Consider the following 23,901-nt stretch of genomic DNA (forward strand, 5'->3'; position numbering starts at 1 on the left):
ACGATGGGATAGTCTCAGTCTCAACTACCTCCTCTGGCAGCGTGTTCCATACATCCACCACCCTTTGTATGAAAAAATTACCCCTCGGATTCCTATTAAATCTTTTCCCCTTCACCTTGAACTTATGTCCTCTGGTCCTCGATTTCCCTACTCTGGGCAAAAGACTGTGCATCTACACGATCTATTCCTCTCATGATTTTGTGATACCTCTGTAAGATCTCCCCTCATCCTCCTGCGCTCCATGGAATAGAGACCCAGCCTTCTCAACCTCCTCCTATAGCTCACACCCTCTAGTCCTGGCAACATCGTCGTAAATCTTTTCTGAGCCCTTTCAAGCTTGACAATATCTTTCCTATAACATGGTCCCCAGAACTGAACACAATATTCTAAATGCGGTCTCACCAACGTCTTATACAACTGCAACATGACCTCCCAACTTCTATACTCAATACTCTGACTGATGAAGGACAAAATGCCAAAAGCCTTTTTGAACACCTTATCTACCTGCGACTCAACCTTCAAGGAACCATGTACCTATACTCCTAGATCCTTCTGTTCTACAACACTACCCAGAGCCCTGCCATTTATTGTGAAGGTCGTGCCCTTGTTCGACAAAATGCAACACCTCACACTTCTCTGTATTAAATTCCATCAACCATTCCTCCGCCCACCTGGCCAATGGATCCAGATCCTGCTGGAAGCGTTCATAACCATCTTCACTATCTGCAAAACCACTAACTTTTGTATCATCACCAAACTTGCTAATCTTGCCCTGTATGCTCTCATCCAAATCATTGATGTGGATGACAAACAGTAATGGGCCCAGCACCAAACCCTGAGGCACACCACTAGTCACAGGCTTCCAGTCTGAGAAGGTACCTTCCACCATCACCCTCTGCTTCCTTCCATGGAGCCAATTTGCTATCCATTCGGCTATCTCTTGGATCCCACGCAATCTCAAACTGTTGTACAAATGTTTGGTTGGGTTTCATTTAGAATATTGTATGCAGTTCTGGTCACTGCATTACTGGAAGCATTTAGAGGCATTGGAGCCTTCCAGAAAAGGTTCATCCAGGATATTGCCTTGATTAGAGGATATTGACTAATAGGAGATGTTGGACAAACTTAATTTGTTTTCTCTAGTCACAGGCTGAGAGGGTGAGTATATAAAATTAATAGAGGCATTGGTTAGGTAGATACCCTTTTTCACTAAGTGGAAATATCAAATATTGGAGAGCATAATTTTAAAGTAAGAGGATGGAACTTTTAAAGGAGATTTATGAGGCATGTTTTTTTACACTGAACTGTGGGGGCTTGGAACACATGGCTTGGAGAAGTAGTGGAAGCCAAAGGATTTTAAAGGCACACGAACGGGCAGGAAATGAAGGTGTGTAGACAATGGGCAGGCAGATGGTATTAGATTAAATTGGCATCATGGTTGGCAGAAACATTGTGGGCCGGGGAACCTGTATCTGTATTGTACTGTTCCATGGGTCACTTTGTTATCACCAAGATAGTAGATATGACAAAGTGATTTAGTAGCTTTGTGAGGAAACTACTTGGATCAAATAGTTGATTGCATCTTTTTATTAAATAATAGTAACTTGGAGTTCCTCAAAATCATCCCCTCACATTCGGTTCCTCTTTTAAATTTATATTGCCCACTCAGTATTTAATCCCAACTGAACATTTGGTAATTCCATTCAGTATTAATCGGCTTCTTGATTCTTGATGTCTTTTGAGTGGGGGCAATGGAAATCTTGCTGCTGCTTATAATTCTGAATGTCTTGCAAGTCTGAATGTGCAGCCATTGCCACTTCCTCCAGCTCCATCCTTGTTAATATTATCAGCCTCTGTATCTGACCTCAAGTGGAACCTCTCACACCTCTCCTGCTAAAGCTATCACATAGAAATACGAATTCCACATTCATGCCAAAGACTACTTTACTCCTCAATTTAAATCTATCAACAACAATTTGCATTTATATAGGATCTTCAACATAGACAAACATCCCACTGAGAGAAAATGGAGCAGATGCCAAGGTTCTGATTAAATGAGTTAGGAGATGACTGAAAGCTTGGTCAAAGGTATGCCTTTAAAGGCTAACAAAGCAAGGAAAAGCGGATTTGGAGATAACAAAGCTCCATCACTGAGAATGAAGAATAGAGAAGATGATTAACAGGAGGCAAGTTAGGAGATTGGATGAATTGAATGAAATGGAGGGAGTTCTGACTAGATAGGGATATGTATTGTATTCATATAAGTAAGAGTTTTTAAATTTATTGGCGACACTTAATATGTGAACATAAGTAACGGTCAACAAGAATGATTGTTGTACGACAGTGTGTTAATGTTATAACAAGTTTTCACAGTTAAGTTTTTGACAAATTAAAGTTTATGGAGGCTGATGAGCAAAGGATCAAATGGCGAGATAGGCAGTAACATTATCAGTGGTGATAAGCCATATATATAAGCTACAAATATGGATTTGAACTCAACAATATTGACTATCCAGCCTTAACAATTATATATATTGAGTTTCGAAGATATCAGGTAGAAAATACGCAGAGTGGTTTTTCCCGTTTGTTATTAACTTCAAGAGTATTGTTGACTAGAACTGAGCTGGGGTAAAGGTAATTCTAATATTTCTCACATTTCTTTGATTATAAAGGTATTCAGGATGGTGAGCATTCATTACACTTTGAAAACTGAAACTTGCCTGAATTTTTCAGGAGTTTACTGTGTACTCTCGTATTAATAGAATGTTTTTCTCATCAGAACTTTGTAAGCAATGTAATAGTATCACAGGTTTCCTGTCCACTTACTAAACTATTGTAGAACCATATTCTGATTTTTGTTAAACACACACTGCTTGGGAAACTCAGTGGGTCAGACAGCATCTTTGGAGGGAATGGACATGAGACATTTCAGGTTGGGACCCTGTTGCAGACATTGTAGTAGTGGGAAGAAAGTTGGAAAAATTAGGTGGAGGTGGGACAGAGCCTGGCGAGGGGGTCTGCTTTGGCAGATGGGTGGAGTATGTGGCAAAGGAGATAAAAGAATAGTGGATAAAGAAAGATGAGGGGTGAAATATAAAGCCAGAGGGAGGGATATAATTGGAAGGGGGCAGGGGGGGGGAATAAAAGGGAAATGAGGGACTCTAAGTTGGGAGGTGAGTGTATGAAGGAGGGGAAAGGAGCAGAGCGGGGGTGGGAGGTGATGGATGCACACCGGGGTGGGGGCACATGATAGAGAGAGGGGGTGGGTATTACTTAAACTTGGAGAACTCGTAGTTCATACCATTGTGTTATAAGTTACCCAAGTAGAAAATGAGGCGCTGTTTTTTTCCAGTTTGTGTATGGCCTCTGGATTGGAGGAGGCCACGGATAGAAAGGTCGCTATGGGAAGGAGAGATGAAATGATTAGTAACCTGGAGATCCAGCAGGCCTTGGCGGACAGGGTGTGTTCATGCTGCAATTGTACATGTACTTCCTATGACTTGTAACTTATTTGAAACCAGGATCAAACATTTGCAAATTATTTTGTTTTTACAACAGGATAAGCTAAATATTTGTATTTGTTTTATTTTAATCATATTAACAAAGTACCTATCAGAAGTTATTCTGCACTGTTGCTTTTCTGTAAATATATTGGGTGTTGAATTAGGAAAGTCATTTTGTGAACTGAAGGGAGTTATAACGTGATATTTTTATGTTATCTCCCAATCTAGCATATAACGAGGGCCCTTTATTGATACAAGTATAGCATTACGCTATTTTGTTCTTCAGTATTGAATAATATGCATATTTCAGACCATTTTGATGTTTTTGTTGCAGACATATCACAGAAACAAATTACAAAAATCCTGTGAAATTAATGAAAAATTGCTTTTACCAAATGAGTTTGAGCTAGATTAGTAGTGAAGGTAGACGCCAGTTATTGACCTTGGCAGTTAAATGTCTGTAATCTGTCTTCATTACTACTGTTTGCATAATGCCATTACACTCTTAGAATATTTTTTTGGTTGAATTGTAGATATGTGTATTTTTACATTACTGGAGAGATTTTGAGGAACGAGATTATTATTCAGGTTTTTACGCCATTACACTGTTCTTAAAATGTACCCATCATGTGAAACCTTACAAATAACAGATATAAATTAGATAACTTCAAGACTGAAAGTCAAAAACATTTTTTATAATACACATTTTCATCGTTTTGCCACCATTTTGGACACCAAAAATGTGACGTTAAAAACTCTGCCACATTTAGTCATGAATATATAATTAATAAATAAACTTCATATGGCCCCTCATACATATACGTTTTGATAATGATCTAGGGAAATATCTTCATTAATATCAGGAGAAAAATACAGTAACATGTCTCGTATTCCGCCTGGCAAAGATCCCATAACGGTCGTTGTGCTTGGTGTTCATTGTCACGACGACCGTTATCGGGGTCGGTACCTCCGTAAGTTAAACCACGGAGGCTCCAAACTAATCCTTTTCAAAAACCCAACGAGGTATCCTATGGTAGCAGCGATTTTTGGGCGAGTTAATTATTTTTTCACATTTTCCAATTTAATATATCAAAAACATTGTGGTATCAAAAACGCAACCACCGTTTACGATATATTTTCCGACTTTTTAAAATCAATTAAAAAATATATATATTGGTCATAAATTGGTCATCAAAACTAAGCAACTGAGCCAATCTTCAATTTGGCAACACACTGTCTCTTGTTTACCTTTTCTACGGACTAAGTTGCTAACTTCATTCCTTCGTGTCAACTTCCGGAAGCTCCACAACGACTGTTACGGAGACATTTTACTTACTAAAAAATCATCCCAAATCAAACCTTCTGACAAGTCATCGGCCATCGATATAGCTCAAATCCATAAGGTAATGTACCGTTTAGATCACATTGGTGAAAATGTTTGGTTTTCGCTAATAATGTAACGTTCATTTTCTGGGACACCAAACCTTTGAATGTCCACCGTAACGTATGTTTGTGTGTATGATGTGTAACGCGTGTTGTGGTGTCCACTCAGATGGATGCAGTATTCTACTACATGATCGATGTTTGCAATTTTATTGTTCCATGTGGTATTCATAAACATAGAAAGGAATAAGAAATACGTGCACTTACTGTGCCAACCAGGTCACTGGTGGACACCACGCGACAACCATTACGCAAAATGTATTTGTGTATTCTGATGCCATTTTCGGAAACTTGCTATCAATATGCTATATTTTCTTATTTTTTTGTTGATACTATGTTAGTCATGAACCCAATAAAGTGCTTGTCAACTTTTTTGAAGGAATCCGAAATTTTTACCACCTTTGTCACATTATTGGGCAGACAAACAGAATAACAAACAAGATGAGAGTTTTAGTAATATACTAGACCAAGGGGGATCCGTTGGGTCCCGTCCCCTCAACACGCGGTTGCGGAGGGGAACCGGGCTGCGAGCGGGCGGGCTGCTGGGCCCACGGCGACTGGGCGGCGGAGACTCGAGGGAGACCACGGGCGGGCGCAATCTGAGGATGGTCAAAAGCAGTGGAGGGCCAGCCGATCGTGGCTTCCGCGAGGGGAAGCCCACCCATCCGCGAGACGGCCGGCCGAGTGCGAGGAGTGGGCTGCTGGGCCCACGGCGAGCGGGCTGCTGGGCCCATGGCGAGTGGGCGGCGGAGACTTGAAGGAGGCCACGGGCGGGCGAGATCTGAGGACAGTCAAAAGCAGCTTAGTCGACTGCGAGTTGGGGGGGACGGGTTACGTAACTCGCAGCTCGTGGAAAACAGGCTGCGCTTTGAAAACTGCGCAGCTGGCCGCGAGGAGCAGAGCCATTGTGACGTCATCAGCTCGTTAGCTTTAGCTCGTTAACTTCAAAAAAGATCTAAGATTGGTGAAGAATTAGAAGAAATAACTCAGGAAATAATGATTCAAAATTTCAGATGATGCGAGTTTTGAGATCATGAGGTGAATCTCTACCGGAATATGTAAAAATGTCACTGTTAGCGCGTCGGGTTTTCGAGGAGATGTGAAACAAAATCAAACACACAAATAGGGATGACATAAACATCCAAGATCAGACTTTTATAAAATTATATAGATAGATAGATAATTGTGAGACCAAGTGTAGCACTTCTGCAAAGAGATTCCTTTGTTTAACATTATGCGATACAATTGATCAGTTACAACAACCTAAAAGTCCTGCTGCTCCATTATTCAATTGAGTTAGGTTTATGCAGTTTACATTTACACAGACTACAGGAGACTATGCGGTCAGCATATGTTCGCGGGTGGTTGCCGGGGAGCCGTCTTCATGGTCGCGAGTAGTTCCCGCTTTCTCGGAAACCAGAATGAAGCTGCCATAGAGAGTATTAACAATTCTCGTGTCGGAGGTGCAGTGATAGTGGGTCGCCAGGAGGTCGAAGGTTGTCGTAGGTTCTAGTAGGTTTTCGCCGGTGCTGTCTGGTGAATTTCATTGGCTCATTGGGGAAAAGAAAACGTAAACAGTAGTTTTCGGAACCAAGGATAACCGACCGGTAATGTTAATGTCTGCCGAGCTTCACAGCCGTGTATCTCTGACCTTAAAAGTTGTCACCCCCCCCTTCCCCCCCCCCCCCCCTTCTCCCCCCCCCCCCCTTCTCCACCCCCCCCCTTCTCCACCCCCCCCTTCTCCACCCCCCCTTCTCCACCCCCCCTTCTCCTCCACCCCCCCTTTCTCCTCCACCCCCCCCTTCTCCACCCCCCCCCCCTCTCCACCCCCCCCTCTCCACCACCCCCTCTCCCCCCTCCCCCCTCTCCACCCTCCCCCTCTCCACCCCCCACCCCCTCCCCTTCTCCCATCCACCCCCCCATCCCCCCCCCCCCTTATCCACCCACCCCCCTTCTCCACCCCCCTCCCCTTATAAGAAGGTGTCATCTTATAGAAGGTAGACACAAAATGCTAGAGTTACTCAGCGGGACAGGCAGCATCTCTGGAGAGAAGGAATAAGTGACGATTCAGGTCGAGACCCTTTTTGACTGATTATCTTATAGAGGTATATAAAACTATGAGGGGACTAATAGGGGTTAATGCACAGAGTGATTTATTCAGTGAAGGAGAATCAAGAATTAAAGGACATGGGTTTAAGGTGAGAGGGGAAAGATCCTGGGGGGCAAGTTCTTCTCACACTGGGTGGTGGGTAAAGGGCATGAGCTGCAAGAGGTAGTTGAGGCAGGAACTATAACAAAGTTTAAAAGACATTTAGACAGGCATGTGGATAGGAAAGATTTAGAGGGATATGGGGCAATCACACACAGGTGCAACTATTGTAGATGGGCATCATGGTTGGAATGAACAAGTTGGGCCAAATGGCCTGTTTCCGTGCTGTATGACGGACAATTAACGTTAATTAAATATTACAAATACTTGTGGATTTTTGAAATTGTGTAGTTTTTTGTTTTTCTTAATTTTCTGTTGTAATCTTTGAACTATTAAGTGATTTTTTTTGGTAGGTGATGGAAACGGGCAGAGCATAGTTGAGGATTTGAGATAAAGGGCATGAGATGGGTTTGCAGAGAAAATTAAGGAGCATCCAAAAGATTTTATGTACATTAAAGAAAAAAAAGTAAGTAGGGAGATAATAAGGCTCATCAAAGACGGTTGTCTATAAGTGGTTGTCTATATGTGGAGCATTATGAGATGGGCAAGGTCGTCAATGAATATTTCTCCTCTGTTTTGACCATGGAGAAAGACATGAAGACCAGGAAATTCGGAAAAGCTAATGAGGATATCTTGTGGGGGAGTCCTTATTAGAAGATGTTGGACGTTTTAAAACATATGAAAGTAGATACATTTCCAAACCCTGATCATGTATATCCAAGAACATTATGACAAGTTAGCAAAGAAGTAGGAGCCCTGGATGTCATATATGTATCATTGTTAGCCATGGATGCTGGAAGACTGGAGAGTGGCTAATGCTGTGCCTTCATTTAAGAAGGGCTGTAAAGAAAAACCTGGGAATTCTACATCAGTAAGCATAACATCTGTGGTAGTTACTGGAAAGGATTCAAGGGATAAGATATACATGCATATGGAAACACAGGGATTGATTAGGGATATACAGCATGGCCCTATATGAGAGAGATCATGTCGCACGAGTTTGAGTTTTTTTGAAGAAATAACCAAGGTGGTCGAAGAGGGAAGGGCATGTAGTCTGTATGACTGCAGCAAGGCCTTTGATAAGGTTCCGCATTGTAGGCTGCTCTGGAAGGTTAGAGCACATGCAATCCAGGGAGAGTTAATTGGCTTGGTGACAGGAAGCAGTGGGTGATGGTGGAAATTTGTTTTTTTTTGGACTAGAAACCCATGGCTAGTGGTATACCTTAGGTCAGTGCTGGGGCTATTGTTGTTTGTCAGAAATCAATGATGTGAATGTACAAGGCATGGTTAGTATGTTTGCATATGACAGTAAAATAGGTGGAATCATAGACCGAAGATCATCAAGAATTAAATTGGGATCTTAAAAAGCTGGGTACGTGGGCTGAGGTATAGGACATGGGGATCAGTGCGCAATAAGTGCTATCTTTTGAGGTCAAACCAGTGTGGAGATTTTCCCCACAGAAGGTGGCACGCATATGGAGAGTTGCCAGTGGAAGTGGTTGAGGTAGGTAAAATAACAAAATTTAATGGATTTTTGGCCACGTACATGGATGGGAAAGGTTTGGAGGTAGAAAGAACTGCAGATGCTAGTTTATAAATAAAGACACAAAGTGCTGAAGTAATTCAACATGTCAGGCAGCATCTTTAGTTTAGAGATACAGCGCGGAAACAGACCCTTCGGCCCACCAAGTCCGCGCCGACCAGAGATCCCTGCATATTAACACGATCTTACACAAACTAGGGACAATTTACACTTATACCAAGCCAATTAACCTACAAAACTGCACGTCTTTGGAGTGTGGGAAGAAACCGAAGATTTGGAAAAAAAACCACACAGTTCAAGGGGAGAACGTACAAACTCCGTACAGACAGCACCCGTAGTCGGGATCGAACCCGGGTCTCCGGCGCTGCGAGCGCTTTAAGGCAGCAACTCTACTGCAGCGCCACATGAAGAGGTGACATTTCGGGTCGGGACCCTTCTTCAGATTGTGATGGGGGGGAATGTCTATGAGCCGAAGATGTCTAATACAGATAGACAACTTGGCCACCAAGATGGCGCCTGCCTGCGGCGACTTTTGTGGAGCTCCGGAAAAGAAAAGGCTCAACTACAACTTCCAACAACTTACCTGGATCAGAAAAACGGCAGAAATCGGTGCCGTTTCGGACAAGCTGCTGGAGCACCTCAAGGCTCTCGCAATTTTGCGATCTCCCGCAGCTGCGGGAACCCCGGACTTTAAACTTTCCCACACTGGCTGTGGAACTCCCGACCCGACTGTGGATCCCAGGTACTGTACCTTGAAACGCCGGGATGACCCCCAGAGCCGACGGGCTGGATCTTCCAGGAACAACGGAGCTGCAGCTGCCGACTTTGAGGGAATCCCTGTTCGTTACGGAGCTGGAGCTGCCGTCTGTGAGGGAATCCCTGTTCCAGCGCAGGTCCGCAGAAACAGCAGGTACAGCAAGTACAGTACCTGGAAACAAAGGGGAAGCCTCCATTGTGTCCGGAAACGTGGCCGTCGGGCAGGACTTCAGGTCAGAATGAAGCGCAGGGGACTTCGGCCCCCTCTCCCAACTATCCTACTGGTTAATGTACAGTCCCTTGAAAACAAAGTGGAGGACTTAAGGGCAAGACTGCTTTATCAAAGGGAGCTGAGGGAATGCTCTGTGTTCTGTTTCACAGAGACATGGCTCACCCCCAGCTCCCCAGACTCAGCGGTCCAGCCTGAAGGGTTCTCCATCCATCGCATGGACCGTACCCTGGCATCTGGGAAAGGGAGAGGAGGGGGCGTCTGCCTCATGGTCAACTCTGCGTGGTGTTCCGACGTGGCAGTCCTGTCCAACTCCTGCTCTCCACACCTCGAACATCTGGCGGTGAAGTGCCGTCCCTTCTACCTCCCGAGAGAATTCACCTCCATTATCCTGACCGCGGTCTACATCCCACCCCAGGCAGACGTCCGTCTGGCACTGGAGGAGCTGCAGGCCGTGGTCAACAAACACCAGACGTCTTACCCCGAGGCATTTACCACCATTGCTGGGGACTTCAATAAGGCGAACCTCAAGAAATCACTCCCCAACTTCCACCAACATGTCTCCTGCTGCACCAGAGGACTTAACACCCTCGACCACTGCTACACCACCATCAAAAATGCCTATCGTTCTATCCCTCGCCCTCACTTCGGTAAGTCCGACCATACCGCGGTGCTGCTTCTTCCTGCCTACAAGCAGCAATTAAAGAGCGCACCCCCAGAAGTGAGGACAGCACAGAGCTGGTCGGGGGGGGCAGAAGAACAACTCCAGGACTGTTTGGAGTCTGTAGACTGGGCAATGTTCAAGGACTCGGCAACGGACTTGAACGAATATGCCACAGTCGTTACAGACTTCATAAAGAAATGTGTGGAGGATTGCATCCCTACAAAAACCTTCCGAGTGTTTCCCAATCAGAAACCTTGGATGAACTTTGAGATCCGCACTCTCCTGAAGTCCAGACACAGGGCATTCACCTCCAATGATACAGTGGCCTACATGAAGACCAGATACGACCTTGATAAGGCCATCAAAAAGGCCAAAAGGGACTTCTGCTCCAAACTGGAGGACGAGACAGATGTTCGGCAGCTGTGGCAGGGTCTGAATGCAATCACCTCCTACAAGGCAAAACCAGGAGGCAGCTCGAATGCTGGTGTAACATCACTCCCTGACGAGCTCAATGCGTTTTACGCACGCTTTGACAGGGAGAATACTGATGTGCCTTCCCGATCCCCCATTCGCTGTGATGGCATTTCAGTCTCAGTCACAGAGGCCGATGTCAGGAAATCCTTCAGAGGGGTGAACCCCCGAAAAGCACCTGGACCTGATGGTATACCCGGCCGTGTTCTAAAAACCTGTGCGGACCAACTGGCGGGTGTTTTTACGGACATTTTCAACCTCTCACTTCTGAGGTCTGAGGTCCCCACCTGCTTTAAAAGGGCATCAATTATACCGGTGCCCAAGAAGAGTAAGGTGACGTGCCTCAATGACTATCGACCAGTGGCACTAACGCCGGTGGTGATGAAGTGCTTTGAGAGGTTGATCATGGAGCAAATCAACTCCTACATCGACGAAAACCTGGACCCACTGCAGTTCGTGTACCGCCACAACAGATCAACGGTGGATGCGATCTCGCTGGCCCTCCACTCCGCACTGGACCACTTGGACAACAAAAACTCATATGTCAGGCTGTTATTCATTGATTACAGCTCGGCATTTAACATAATCATCCCCTCCAAACTGGTTACCAAACTCGCAGAACTGGGTCTCTGCGCATCCCTCTGCAACTGGATCCTCGACTTCCTTGTCCACAGACCACAGTCTGTTCGTATTGGTGGAAATGTGTCAGCCTCAATAACAATCAGCACGGGAGCACCTCAAGGCTGCGTGCTCAGCCCCCTGCTGTACTCACTCTATACCCATGACTGCGTAGCGAACCACAGTGCGAACTCCATCATCAAGTTCACTGACGACACCACTATTGTGGGGCGTATCACTGATGGGGATGAGTCAGAGTACAGAAGAGAGATCGAGCAACTGTCCATATGGTGCCAGCGCAATAACCTGGCCCTCAACACCAGCAAAACCAAGGAACTGATTGTGGACTTTGGAAGGAGTAGGAGGGGGACCCACAGCCCCATTTATATCAACGGGTCGATGGTTGAAAGGGTCAAGAACTTCAAATTCCTGGGCGTGCACATCTCTGAAGATCTTTCCTGGTCCGAGAACACTAACGCAATTATCAAAAAAGCTCATCAGCGCCTCTACTTCCTGAGAAGATTACGGAGAGTCGGATTGTCAAGGAAGACTCTCTCTAACTTCTACAGGTGCACAGTCGAGAGCATGCTGACCGGTTGCATCGTGGCTTGGTTCGGCAATTTGAGCGCCCTGGAGAGGAAAAGACTACAAAAAGTAGTAAACACTGCCAAGTCCATCATCGGCTCTGACCTTCCTTCCATCGAGGGGATTTATCGCAGTCGCTGCCTCAAAAAGGCTGGCAGTATCATCAAAGACCCACACCATCCTGGCCACACACTCATCTCCCTGCTACCTTCAGGTAGAAGGTACAGGAGCCTGAAGACTGCAACAACCAGGTTCAGGAATAGCTACTTCCCCTCAGCCATCAGGCTATTAAACCTGGCTCGGACAAAACTCTGATTATTAGCAACCACTTTCTGTTATTTGCACTACCAGTTTATTTATTCATGTGTGTATATATTTATATCATGGTATATGGACACATTTATCTGTTTTGTAGTAAATGCCTACTATTTTCTGTGTGCTTAAGCAAAGCAAGAATTTCATTGTCCTATACAGGGACACATGACAATAAACTCACTTGAACACTTGAACACTTGAAGTTGTGCCGATGGGTCTGTTTCTGTGCAGTATGATGTTTTGATCATACTTTCCTAGTGAGGCTTATTCCGTCCTCTCCCCTCATTTAATTCCTTGCTCTTATGCAGAAACATGTTTTTCTTCAGCAACATTGTAGTCCTTGTGAGTCTTCAGTGATTGGTCACAGCACACTCCAATTTATGTTCTTGCTCCTCCTCCGGGTTTGATTGGACATTCATGTGGAAGAACGTAAGGAAAAAAAAAAGGATTAGGAGGAGATCCTTCAGCAGCGTGAACATTTGCAGCCTATCCATGGCTCTTGAGATCTTGGCCTCAACTCTTCTTTATTGCCATTCTCCTGCTGTTTAAACATTTGTTCTTGGATATATTCAATGACATTCTCCATACCTCTCAGGAGTAGAATTCTTCAAGATACATGGTCTACTAAAAGAAAAAGAAAAATCCACAACTCAGTCTTAAATGGGTAACCCCTTGTATAAAAGCAGAAAATGCCCAAAATACTCAGCAAGTCAGGCAGCATCTATTGAATAAGAAACCAGAGTTAACATTTCAGGCCAAAGATGCTTTATCAGAACTGGGAACAAAAGAAAATTTAGTTTTTAGTTTCAACTTAAAATTAACTTGTATTCTCTCTTTCCCTCGTGATGAAGGGTTTGGATCTGAAACTCGTTCTCTTTCCAAAGTTGTTTGCTGACCTAAGTGTTTTGAACATTTTTGTCTTCGTTTTCTGCATAACCCTGATTCTGAAACAATGCCCTCTAGTTTACTGTTCACTGGATGTATTCAAGAGAGAGTTAGATATTGCTCTTGGGGTGAACGGAATCAAGGGATATGGGGAGAAAGCAGGAACGGGGTACTGATTCGGGACGATCGGCCATGGCTCAAAGAGCTGAATGGCCTACTCCTGCACCTATTTTCTTTGTTTCTACTAATCTTAGCTACTAACCTCTCAAGCCCCCATGGAATCTTATTTCAATAGGTTATCTCTTGTTCTTACAATACAATACAATACGGTTTATTTGTCACATTGCACATAAGTGCAAGTGAAATGAATATGTCAGCAGCGGTACAATTATAAAGAACACACACAAAAACACAATAAAAATGTAACATAAACATCCACCACAGCATTCATCACTGTGGTGGAAGGCACACAATTTGGCCAGTCCTCCTCCATTTTCCCCCGTGGTCTTCTACCTGCCAACAAATATAGGCCCAACTTTTCTTCATCTATCAACTGCTTCATCCCATGAATCAATGAAATGAATGTTGTCTGAACCGTCTACAGCAAGTATATCCTCCTTTAAGTATGGAGACCAAAACTGTCCATTGAACTTCAGGTAAACCCTCAACAGAGTATTGTAAAGTTGCATTACTACTTTCATTTTGTATTTCAGTGCTTTGCCATAAAGTTGCCGGCCCTGATTGTTCTGACCTTTTCCTACCTTCAGCCCCTTACTTCAGTCTGAAGCAGGGTTCTGACCCCAAACATCACCTATTCCTTTTCTCCAGGGATGCTTCCTGACCCACTGAGTTCCAGCATTTTGTGTTTATTCTGTCAGCCTTCCTAATTATTTGTTATACATGTATGCTACTCTTTTGTGTTCATATACTAGGACTCCCAAATCCCTTTATAGAGCAGCATTATACAGTGTCTTTCCATTTAAACAATTTCCTATTAATCTGTTCTACCAGAGAGGGGAACTGTGTATTTCTGCACATTATTATTCCATGCAGCATGCTTTTGCCCATTAACCAAAATATATCTATATGTCTTCACAGGCTCTTTATGTCATACTCAAACTTTCCTTCCCTGGGTATATTTGTATCATCAGACAAATTGACAAAAATAGGCTTGTTGCCTTCATCAAAGTCAATAGTATGTGTTGTAAAGAATTGATTGTGAGCCTCCTGCACTAATGTTTGTTGCAGTCCAAACGGCATAGCTAGCTAACTTAAAAAAACACATTTATTTTGATTTGATTTTCAGTTATGGAGTGGACAGTGTGCTTCGGTTATCAGCATTCAGTTGGATGCATACTATGTTAGTTTTGTCCCATAACTAGCATTATTCATTTGAGCACATCTTGTTTAAGACTGTGTGCAACCTATGCAATCCCTTAGATTAATTTGAATTTAATAATGATACCATCATATGCCAACTGAATAAATTATTCAACTGTTTTAAATTCAGATTAAAGATAAATCAACTTGTTTGCCTTGTTAATATTAGCAGTATGTAAGCGAGTTAAACATTATCCATTTGAATCGTCAAATCATAAATCAATTGAGGCAATTTCTCACCAAAGGATCCCGAAGAATGATAGAAATTAAAGTTATTCATATGTTTAGATGGACTGTGCCAGATAATTGCTTCATCTGAGTTTGTTGTATGGTCTTTGTGTCATATGCTACCACACCAGTAGATGGCAATTTTCGCACCATGTACAATCTTACCGGATTGTAGTTTATTCCTTATCAGTAAAGGATATTTTTCATTGTTAGAAACGTTGTACTGTTCTTGACAAATTAACTTGAAAAATGTTTGTTACCAAACAGTGCAATATTATGCACATATCCTTTACTGCTCGCTGAATTACTTTAAAAGAGAAACTGTCTTTGTAGACATGGTGTACAGAATCCTCATTACCTAACAACCATGTGTTATTCTTTATCATGCAGAATACACTCTTGTAATAATTATATTAATTCTAACTTCTGAATTTTAAGGTAGTTTTCTTATTTTATTATTTCACATATCTCACACATTTGGCATGTGAGATGAACAGCCAAAGAAGGTAGTCGAGCCAGATATGATCACAACATTTAAAAGGCATGCACAGGATAGGCTTTGAGAGATATGGGCCAAATGCAGGCAGATGGGACTAATGTAGGTGGTACAGCTTAGTCAGAATGGGCATGTTTCCGTGCTGAACAATGGAGGGCTAGACTGACTTTGGTGCCTTCCCACACAGTGGGAAACTTTGATTCTGCTGTGTGGGGATGTTTTATGTCAAACCCTATAGTGTGTTGTGTCCCTTATTTTTATTGTATGGCTGTATGGGAATTTCATTTCACTGTGCCATCTGGCACATGTGATGAATAAATCTATCTTGTATCTTGTATGACTCTATGACCAGCGTTCATAAAATTACAAGATCATTAATTAGAATGAACCAGACCAATCCCAAGGGGAAGGAAGTTCTCAATTTGAATGTTTTGAATAATAACTATTGTTTTACACAGTCTTGTCCATCTGGCAACTATTGCATATGGACTCTGAGCGGTTTCTGTGCATGAGGTACTTAACCGGGGATTGTCATTATGTGTGACCAAAATCACACTGATCTATATGCAAATAATGTATTTCACTGTACCTTTGGTAGACATGACAATAAAAGAACCATCTCCCAAATCCTATGCATGAGCCTGGCTAGTCTCCTCATTAGACTAGTCTAGCCATTGGCTTAGGCTAGTCATTCAACTCTGGTTCCACCATATATCCCAGCTTCCACCACATATGTTCACCGGCAAAAAAAGGTACTAACTTAATCCAATAATTGTAATATCTTACGTTGGATGCTCTAAATGATCACGTAATTAATCCTGAGATAGTCAGCTATCCACAAATGTACATTTTCCAGCAGCTGTCATTGGGCAAAAATAACTCATTGTTCATGAGCAATTAAAGTTCTTCAGCATCCCGGAAAATCATAGAAACGTAGAAACATAGATAATAGGTGCAGGAGGAGGCCATTCGGCCCTTCGAGCCAGCACCGCCATTCATTGTAATCATGGCTGATCGTCCCCAATCAATAACCCGTGCCTGCCTTCTCCCCATATCCCTTGACTCCACTAGTCCCTAGAGCTCTATCTAACTCTCTCTTAAATCCATCCAGTGACTTGGCCTCCACTGCCCTCTGTGGCAGGGAATTCCATAAATTCACAACTCTCTGGGTGAAAGTTTTTTCTCACCTCAGTCTTAAATGACCTCCCCTTTATTCTAAGACTGTGGCCCCTGGTTCTGGACTCGCCTAACATTGAGAACATTTTTCCTGCATCTAGCTTGTCCAGTCCTTTTATAATTTTATATGTTTCTATAAGATCCCCCTCATCCTTCTAAACTCCAGTGAATACAAGCCCAGTCTTTTCAATCTTTCCTCATATGACAGTCCCGCCATCCCAGGGATCAATCTCGTGAACCTACGCTGCACTGCCTCAATCACAAGGATGTCCTTCCTCAAATTAGGAGACCAAAACTGTACAAAATACTCCAGATGTGGTCTCACCAGAGCCCTATACAACTGCAGAAGAACTCATTGTACCTCCTTTTCATATAATAAAACTTCCCAGATGATTTTGAGAACAATTTTGATTCCAGTCCTTGTATGGGGAAATTGGGTAAATAACACAGTTTAGCAAGAGAATTCCAAAGCCTACAAAGCTGAGAGTATGCCAACTATGCGTGATTAACATCAGTGATTTGCAAGAAGGCAGAATTGAAAATGCATCAGAAGGCTGCAGGGCTGGAGAAGTTTAGGGAAACCGAGAAAGGCCATGAATTTTACAATTGTGGTACAGACAGATGATAAGAAAGATGGACGAGAGAAAGATGCAGATTATGTTGATACTGTTTTTAGATGACTCGTGCTTCCTATTTCCAGGATATTTCAGATTGCCACCATCTGCATTGTTTTAACCTCATTGTCATCACATACTGTTGAACAGTAGAGGAGAGGCTATGGAAGAGAATGATTTGGTGTACTGTGCCAAAGACTGCAGATGGATCAAAAATCATGAGAGAGGACATTTTATTGCAGTCATATCATTTGTGCTATGATAAGGGATATTCATTCTGTGGTACTTTGGATAACTGCATCTGTGCAATAGGATGCAGGACAACAGAAACTTTGTTCATGGTAAATCATTATATTGACGATCTTCCTTCATTTAAAATCTAATCTGCTGATTGATGTAAGAATGTACATCTTCTGTGGGAGTGGTAGGAACAAGTGTTTTGGATTTGATGAGCACAGTGATTGGCATAGTTGGCCTTCATTTATCTCATCAGTTTTGTTGGTACATACGTATTATCTGTTGAGATTTTGAATTGACAGCCTTGAAATACAAGAGAAACACCTCCTCATTTTTACTCTTTTTTAAAGTTATATTAAGTTATAAATTATAAACTTATAATAAAGTTGTAAACATAAATCAATATAATAAAGTTCATATGTTCATAAATTATGAACTTATGTTTTTTTATGACACAAGACATCATTTAGCTGATGCCAAACTCTGTGCTATCCATTCGTCCCATCACCCCACTTATTTCCTTTTTACTTTCAAGCCACACATGTCCACAAATGCCCACCTGATTCTCCTGCCACTTATCTACATTGGTGGGAGTTTAGATTAGCCAATTTACCTACTAGAATATATTGGAGATATAGAAGGATACTTGAGAACATGGGGGAAAAAAACATCATGGCATCACAAGGAGAATGTGCAAACTCCACAAAGGCACCGCCAAAGATTGAACCAGAGCCACAGGAGCTAGTCATAGGCACTAGTTCAAAGACCGTTATATGATCCATTGAATGAATAAATAAGCTTATTGGCCAGGTATTCACATACAAGGAATTTGCCTTGGTGCTCTGCTCGCAAGTGACAACATGACATACAGTGAGAGTTAGGAATGACACATAAAACATTAAACATTAATAATAGGGTTTTCACAGACGACGCAAACGAACAAACACATACAAAACAGCAAGGAACAGCCATTGTTGGTGCCCGCAGCGGCAAGCAGCTGCAGCAGCTTAAATGTACGTTGTTATTCAGTACAACGTCACTTTTCTGCCACTTAAGAGTATAATTAAGCCTGTAATTAATATGCATATATAATATCTCATTTGCTTTTATTTGTTTACTGTTAAGAAATTTGTTTTTCATTTAATACCATTAATCACAGACTCGTGAAAATTGTAAAACTACAGATGCTAGCAACTTGAAATAAAACTCACAAATGCTGGAAACACTCAGCGGGTCAGACAGTGTATGTAGAAAGTGAAACAGTTAATGTTTCAGATAGTAGATCTATCAGTCAGAATTGTGAAAGAGAGAAAAGTTAGTTTTCTACTGCAGAGAAGATGGGAAAGGATTGAATGGGAAATTTTTGATAGGGCAAGGCCAGGATTGCACGCGGGACGAGTTGAAGTGGTCATTTGATAGGACAATCTGATAGGGAAATCTATGATAGGGCGCGGCCAGGATTGCATGGGGGATGAGTTGGAGTGGTCATTTGCTGCAATGGAGGTGGTCAGAGAGAGAAAAAGTGCAGAAAGCTATGCTGGTTGAACTAATGAACAAAAATTGGGAAATCACACTTGTGGGCATGTATTAAAGGAAATTGACAAGAAGAATTCTGCTAAGTTTAAAAATGCTTCAATAACAGTGGTATATTTTAATTTTCTAAATAGTAATTGGAAACATTCCACATTATATGCAGCACAAATAAGCCATTTGGTTAGGCATTCGTTATAATGGCATTATGATATTTGTTATTTCAATTCATACTGAAGAGATCAAAATTATATTGGCTTGGCTAAAATTTGGTGTGCAGTTTTTTAAATAGTGTGCATAGTAAAGAGCATGAAAATGGACCTGCTGGTCTCTGTTGTTTTGTCTCCGAGCTCCTATAGACCTCTATCTTTCACAGCTTAAACCTCCTGCAGTGAGCACACTATGCGATCAATAACTCAATAACATTTTTCATGCAGTAATTATCTGTGTGATGTTACTTGAGCACAGCATTTCTTTATTACCTCAGAGATAGAAGTTTTTTTATGTCAACTGCAGATCCATTTGTTTAAAAGAATAAAAACATAGCATGGTATGTATCTGATCTATTATGAATGTGAATTGGGGGGAAAAAAATTCAATTACTTGAATTAATTCACGATGAAAATTTTATTGAGCTTCTTCAACGTTTTTAATTGTGTTTCCATATTATGACGAGACTGGAAATCAAATTATTGACAACATTTCTGAAAGTGGAGAGAAGACGAGATTTTATAAGCTGGCAATATTTTGATGAAGCCATACAGTATTGCAAAGTTCAGCTCAAAACATTGTTCAATAACTCTATCTTGGTTGGTTCCAGCCTCACTTTTCTCTTATTTCCTTTTCAGATGGAGGTTTTACAAGAATCACGGATGATGATTCCAGATTGTCAACGCCGATTGGCAACTGCCCACAGTGACCTCTTACAGCTATTGGTGAGAAGGTTTTACTCTCGGTTTGGCAAGTTCAGTATAGAATTCCCTTCTTTTTTCCCCCAGCATGTCTATTCAGTAATGGATTAGACGTGCTACATTTTTTATTCACCAAAATCATACACTATGTCAATTATGAAAATGGTGAAAAGTCAAGCAAAATATATAGATTGAAAAGATTTCTAGAAAGGTATTTTGTTTGCTATACTCTGAAGCATTTTGCTACTTTTTACTTTTGTTCGAATCTATGCACTTGATGCACCATAATGCTGATTTTGTTAACACCGTTTTGCTGAATATGAAGTAATAGTCTTTGATTCTAAAGCAAATAAATGTGTTTTTTTTTGTTGCTTTATTTGTCTAAGTAAAAAATGTATGATGTTCAGATACTGCTTAATTTAAGGTTGTGCGGCTTTCTTTGCATTATCTAGTTATCTTTTAACATTTAATGAATTTGCCACAGATGTTCAAAAATAAAGTTGCAATAAGACGCATTTCATTATTCAAATTGTTTAGGGAACATGAGTGTTTAACAAAAAATAATAGTAGATTCTTCTTGGCAAGTATGAGGCGATGCAATTTATATTAATTTTGGAAATTTGCTGTTAAAGTGCTTTATAAAATAAGTAGATATTTAGATATTTTGTGAAGTATAATTTTAATGGAAGTGTAAATGTTATGGGAGTTTAGTCTATTAAAGTATGCTTGGTTGGATAAAAGCTCTGAATTTATAATAAATACAGGATTAGGGAAAATGGATGATGCCAGCTGTTTCTAAATATTCTAGTTCCCCAGAATAATTAGGTTATCACATACATATTTTAAAGAAATTGGACTACAATCATTCCAGCGCATTCATTCATTTGCATTTTTATGTAAAATTAGCCAGAGAGTGTCTTTTAGCTATATTGATATCTTTAAAGTCACTTTTGCTTGTTATGAGTAGCGGAATTGGCAATTTTTGGAAATGAACAGTCACTTATTAATTTGTAATGCATTTTACTAAACACTTGGGGTAGGAAGGAAGGAAAGAGTTCCTTTTTATGTCCAGTTTGTGCATAATAGTATTCTTCAAACTTGATGAAAATCAAATTCTAAAATGGATAAATCTAGTTTTAATGGCATGTTTTGTTTTTCATATTTTGCACTAAAAATTTAAAAAGCATCTTTATTAGGCATTATATTCAAAGATTGTGCAAAACCACATTCTGTTTTAGTATTTAATTGTGCTGAACTGAATGCCTATGACAATCTCTAGTCTACCCAAAGGAACTGCCAAGAGTAGAAGAGGAACATACAAGAATTAAGAGTGTTTAATTGTCATATGTACCAACAATTGAGCAATTAAATTCTTACTTGCAACAGCGTTACTGGCTTGAAAACAGAATACACATAGATGATATATAATATACAAAAATGTAATAAATGAATAACCCCAAAACCCCCAAGTCCTGAGTGCAATCAAGGACAGTCTGTTGAAGTTCATAGTTGGAGTTTGGAATTGTTTAATGTTCAAGAGCCTGATGTTGTTGGGAAGAAGCTGTCCTTGAACCTGGTGGTTCACAGTTTACATTGGTCAGGAAAAAGATGAAATTACAGCTGTAGCACTGCCGTACAATGATGGCAACCAAGGCTTGTGTGTCATTGACTCGGGGATTTTAAGATTACCCAGAGCTTTTATGTACTCTCATTGTTCAAAGCATAACTCCATGTTTGGATTCCAATAGCGGATTGTGAGCATGACACCCTTTTTGACACGTTAGCATTTCATTCACTGAATTGGTAAGTTATCAATGGCCACAACTGTTCACTACCAAGGCTATTATAGAGACATAGAGAGTCAATGAGCCATATAACTTAGAAACAGGCGCTTCGGCCCAACTTTCCCAAGCCCCAACATGCCCCATCTATACTGGTGCCACCTGTCTGCATTTGGCCCATATCCCTTAGTACACATGCAATAATAAACCTAAACTAAACCTAATGAGACAACATTATGACATTACCTTCCTCACCCACCTCCTCCGGCAGCTCGTTCCATACATATCCACCACCCATTAAACTATTTTAAAAAAGTTGCCCCTCAGGTTCCTATTAAATCTTTCGCCTCTCACCGTAAACCTATGTCCTCTGGTTCTTGATTCCCTGACTGGGTAAAAGACTTTGTGCATTTACCCTACCTATTCCTCTCATGATCGTATACACCTCTATACTGAAAGTAAGCATGCAGGTTCAGCAGGCAGTGAAGAAAGATTGTGGCATGTTGGCCTTCATTGGGAGAGGACTTGAGTTTAGGAGCAAGGAAGTCCTACTGCAGTTGTACAAAGCCCTGGTGAGATCGCACCTGGAGTATAATGTGCAGTTTTGGTCTCCTAATTTGAGGAAGGACATTCTTGCTATTGAGAGAGTGCAGCGTAGGTTCACCAGGTTAATTCCCGGGATGGCGGGACTGACATATGATGAAAGAATGGCTTGACTGGGCACGTATTCACTGGAGTTTAGATGGATGAGAGGGGATCTTATATAAACATATTATTCTTAAAGGATTGGACAGGCTAGATGCAGGAGAAATGTTCCTGATGTTGGGGGAGTCCAGAACCAGGGGTCACAGTTTCAGAATAAGGGGTAGGCCATTTAGAACTGAGAAGAGTAAAAACTTTTACTCCCAGAGAGCTGTAAATCTGTGGAACTCTCTGTCGCAGAAGGCACTCGAAGCCAATGCACTGGACGTTTTCAAGAGAGATTTAGATCTAGCTCTTAGGGCTAACGGAATCAACGGATAAGGGGATAAAGCAGGAACGGGGTACTGATTTAGGATGATCAGCCATGATCATATTGAATAGTCGAAGTGCCGAATGGCCTACTCCTGCACCTATTTTCTGTGTTTCTACAAGTTCACCCCTCATCCTCCTGTGCTCCAAGGAATAGAGTCCCAACATGTTCAACCTCTTCCCATAGCTCAGCCCCCTGAGTCCTGGCAAATCCTCGTAAATCTTCTCTGCACCCTTCCCAGCTTAACGTGTAAGAAACATTTAGACGGGTACATGGATAAAATGGTTTAGAGGGACATGGGCCAAATGCAGGTAGATGGACATGTTGATCGGTATGGGCCAGTTGAGCCTGTTTCCACGCTGTATGTCTCTATGACTCTACACACATGGTATATCGTTTTCTGTTGCAGTGTGTCTGCATTCTGTTAGATGGTGTATTATAGATTTCATACAAAATATTTACATAAGTACATTTGTGATAACTAAAACATTCTATATTTTATATCTTTTGTTTAGGAATGCGAGAAAGAAATGGAAGAAACTGAGGAATACAAAGAAGCCCAGTCCACAATAGCATCAATTAAATTAGTAGCATAGAACCCATTATCAATGACGAGCTCTTTTGTTATAAGTATTAAGTATCATTCCATTTCCCCATTTATTTCTGTTTTAGGCATTATGATCCTGCTATTATCAAGCTTGGGCTGTATGTACAAATCCTATGATCCAAGTCCTCTTACATTGACTAATTTTGTGCCACATCATGGTGAACTAATGAAACATTAAATAAATGTACTTGATGACAATGAGTTGTCCTATTTTTATGTGTGCGTCTGATGTTTGCTAAGACATTTCTTCCATTCAGTTTATAGGATTAAATAAATATAAATTGTATGGTTGTATTTCAGTAACTACGACATCACTGGCCAACTCTTTCTGCTGACTGGTTAGCACGCAACAAAAGCTTTTCACTGTACCTTGGTACATGTGACAATAAACTCAACTGAAAAATATACTGGCACTGTTTATTTATAAAATAATTATTCAAGAACGTCTTTGCTCAAGTGATTTAACAAATGTTGTATGACAAAAGCCACTTAGCATTGAGATGAAAATACTCTATAACTCAGTGGGCTGATCCAAATCGGGAGAGAGAAACTTTATCGAGCAGGGTCTCGTATAGCTTGGCCATGTATCTCTGGGTGTGGCACATCGCGCATCTGATACAAAACCTAACATTGAAAAGTGCCTGGTGAACTATATGGAGTCTCCATGAATCTTTTCACCAGTCCCCTCTTAAGCGATTAAAAGAATTA

General features: G+C 41.4%; 1 protein-coding gene across 1 annotated transcript in view; it reads left to right on the plus strand.

Annotated features, from left to right (window-relative positions):
• tbca (tubulin folding cofactor A) overlaps positions 1-23,391 on the plus strand; it is a 32,198-nt gene extending 8,807 nt beyond the window's left edge. Inside the window, exons 2-3 of the mRNA XM_033018830.1 lie at positions 19,731-19,817; positions 23,102-23,391. Of these exons, the coding sequence (XP_032874721.1) occupies positions 19,731-19,817; positions 23,102-23,182 (168 nt within the window). The 3' untranslated portion in view covers positions 23,183-23,391. The remainder of the gene's footprint in view (positions 1-19,730; positions 19,818-23,101) is intronic.
• Positions 23,392-23,901: the final 510 nt, after the last annotated feature.

The sequence above is a fragment of the Amblyraja radiata genome, chromosome 3 (genome assembly GCF_010909765.2).
Source record: "Amblyraja radiata isolate CabotCenter1 chromosome 3, sAmbRad1.1.pri, whole genome shotgun sequence".
Taxonomy (NCBI): Eukaryota; Metazoa; Chordata; class Chondrichthyes; order Rajiformes; family Rajidae; genus Amblyraja; species Amblyraja radiata.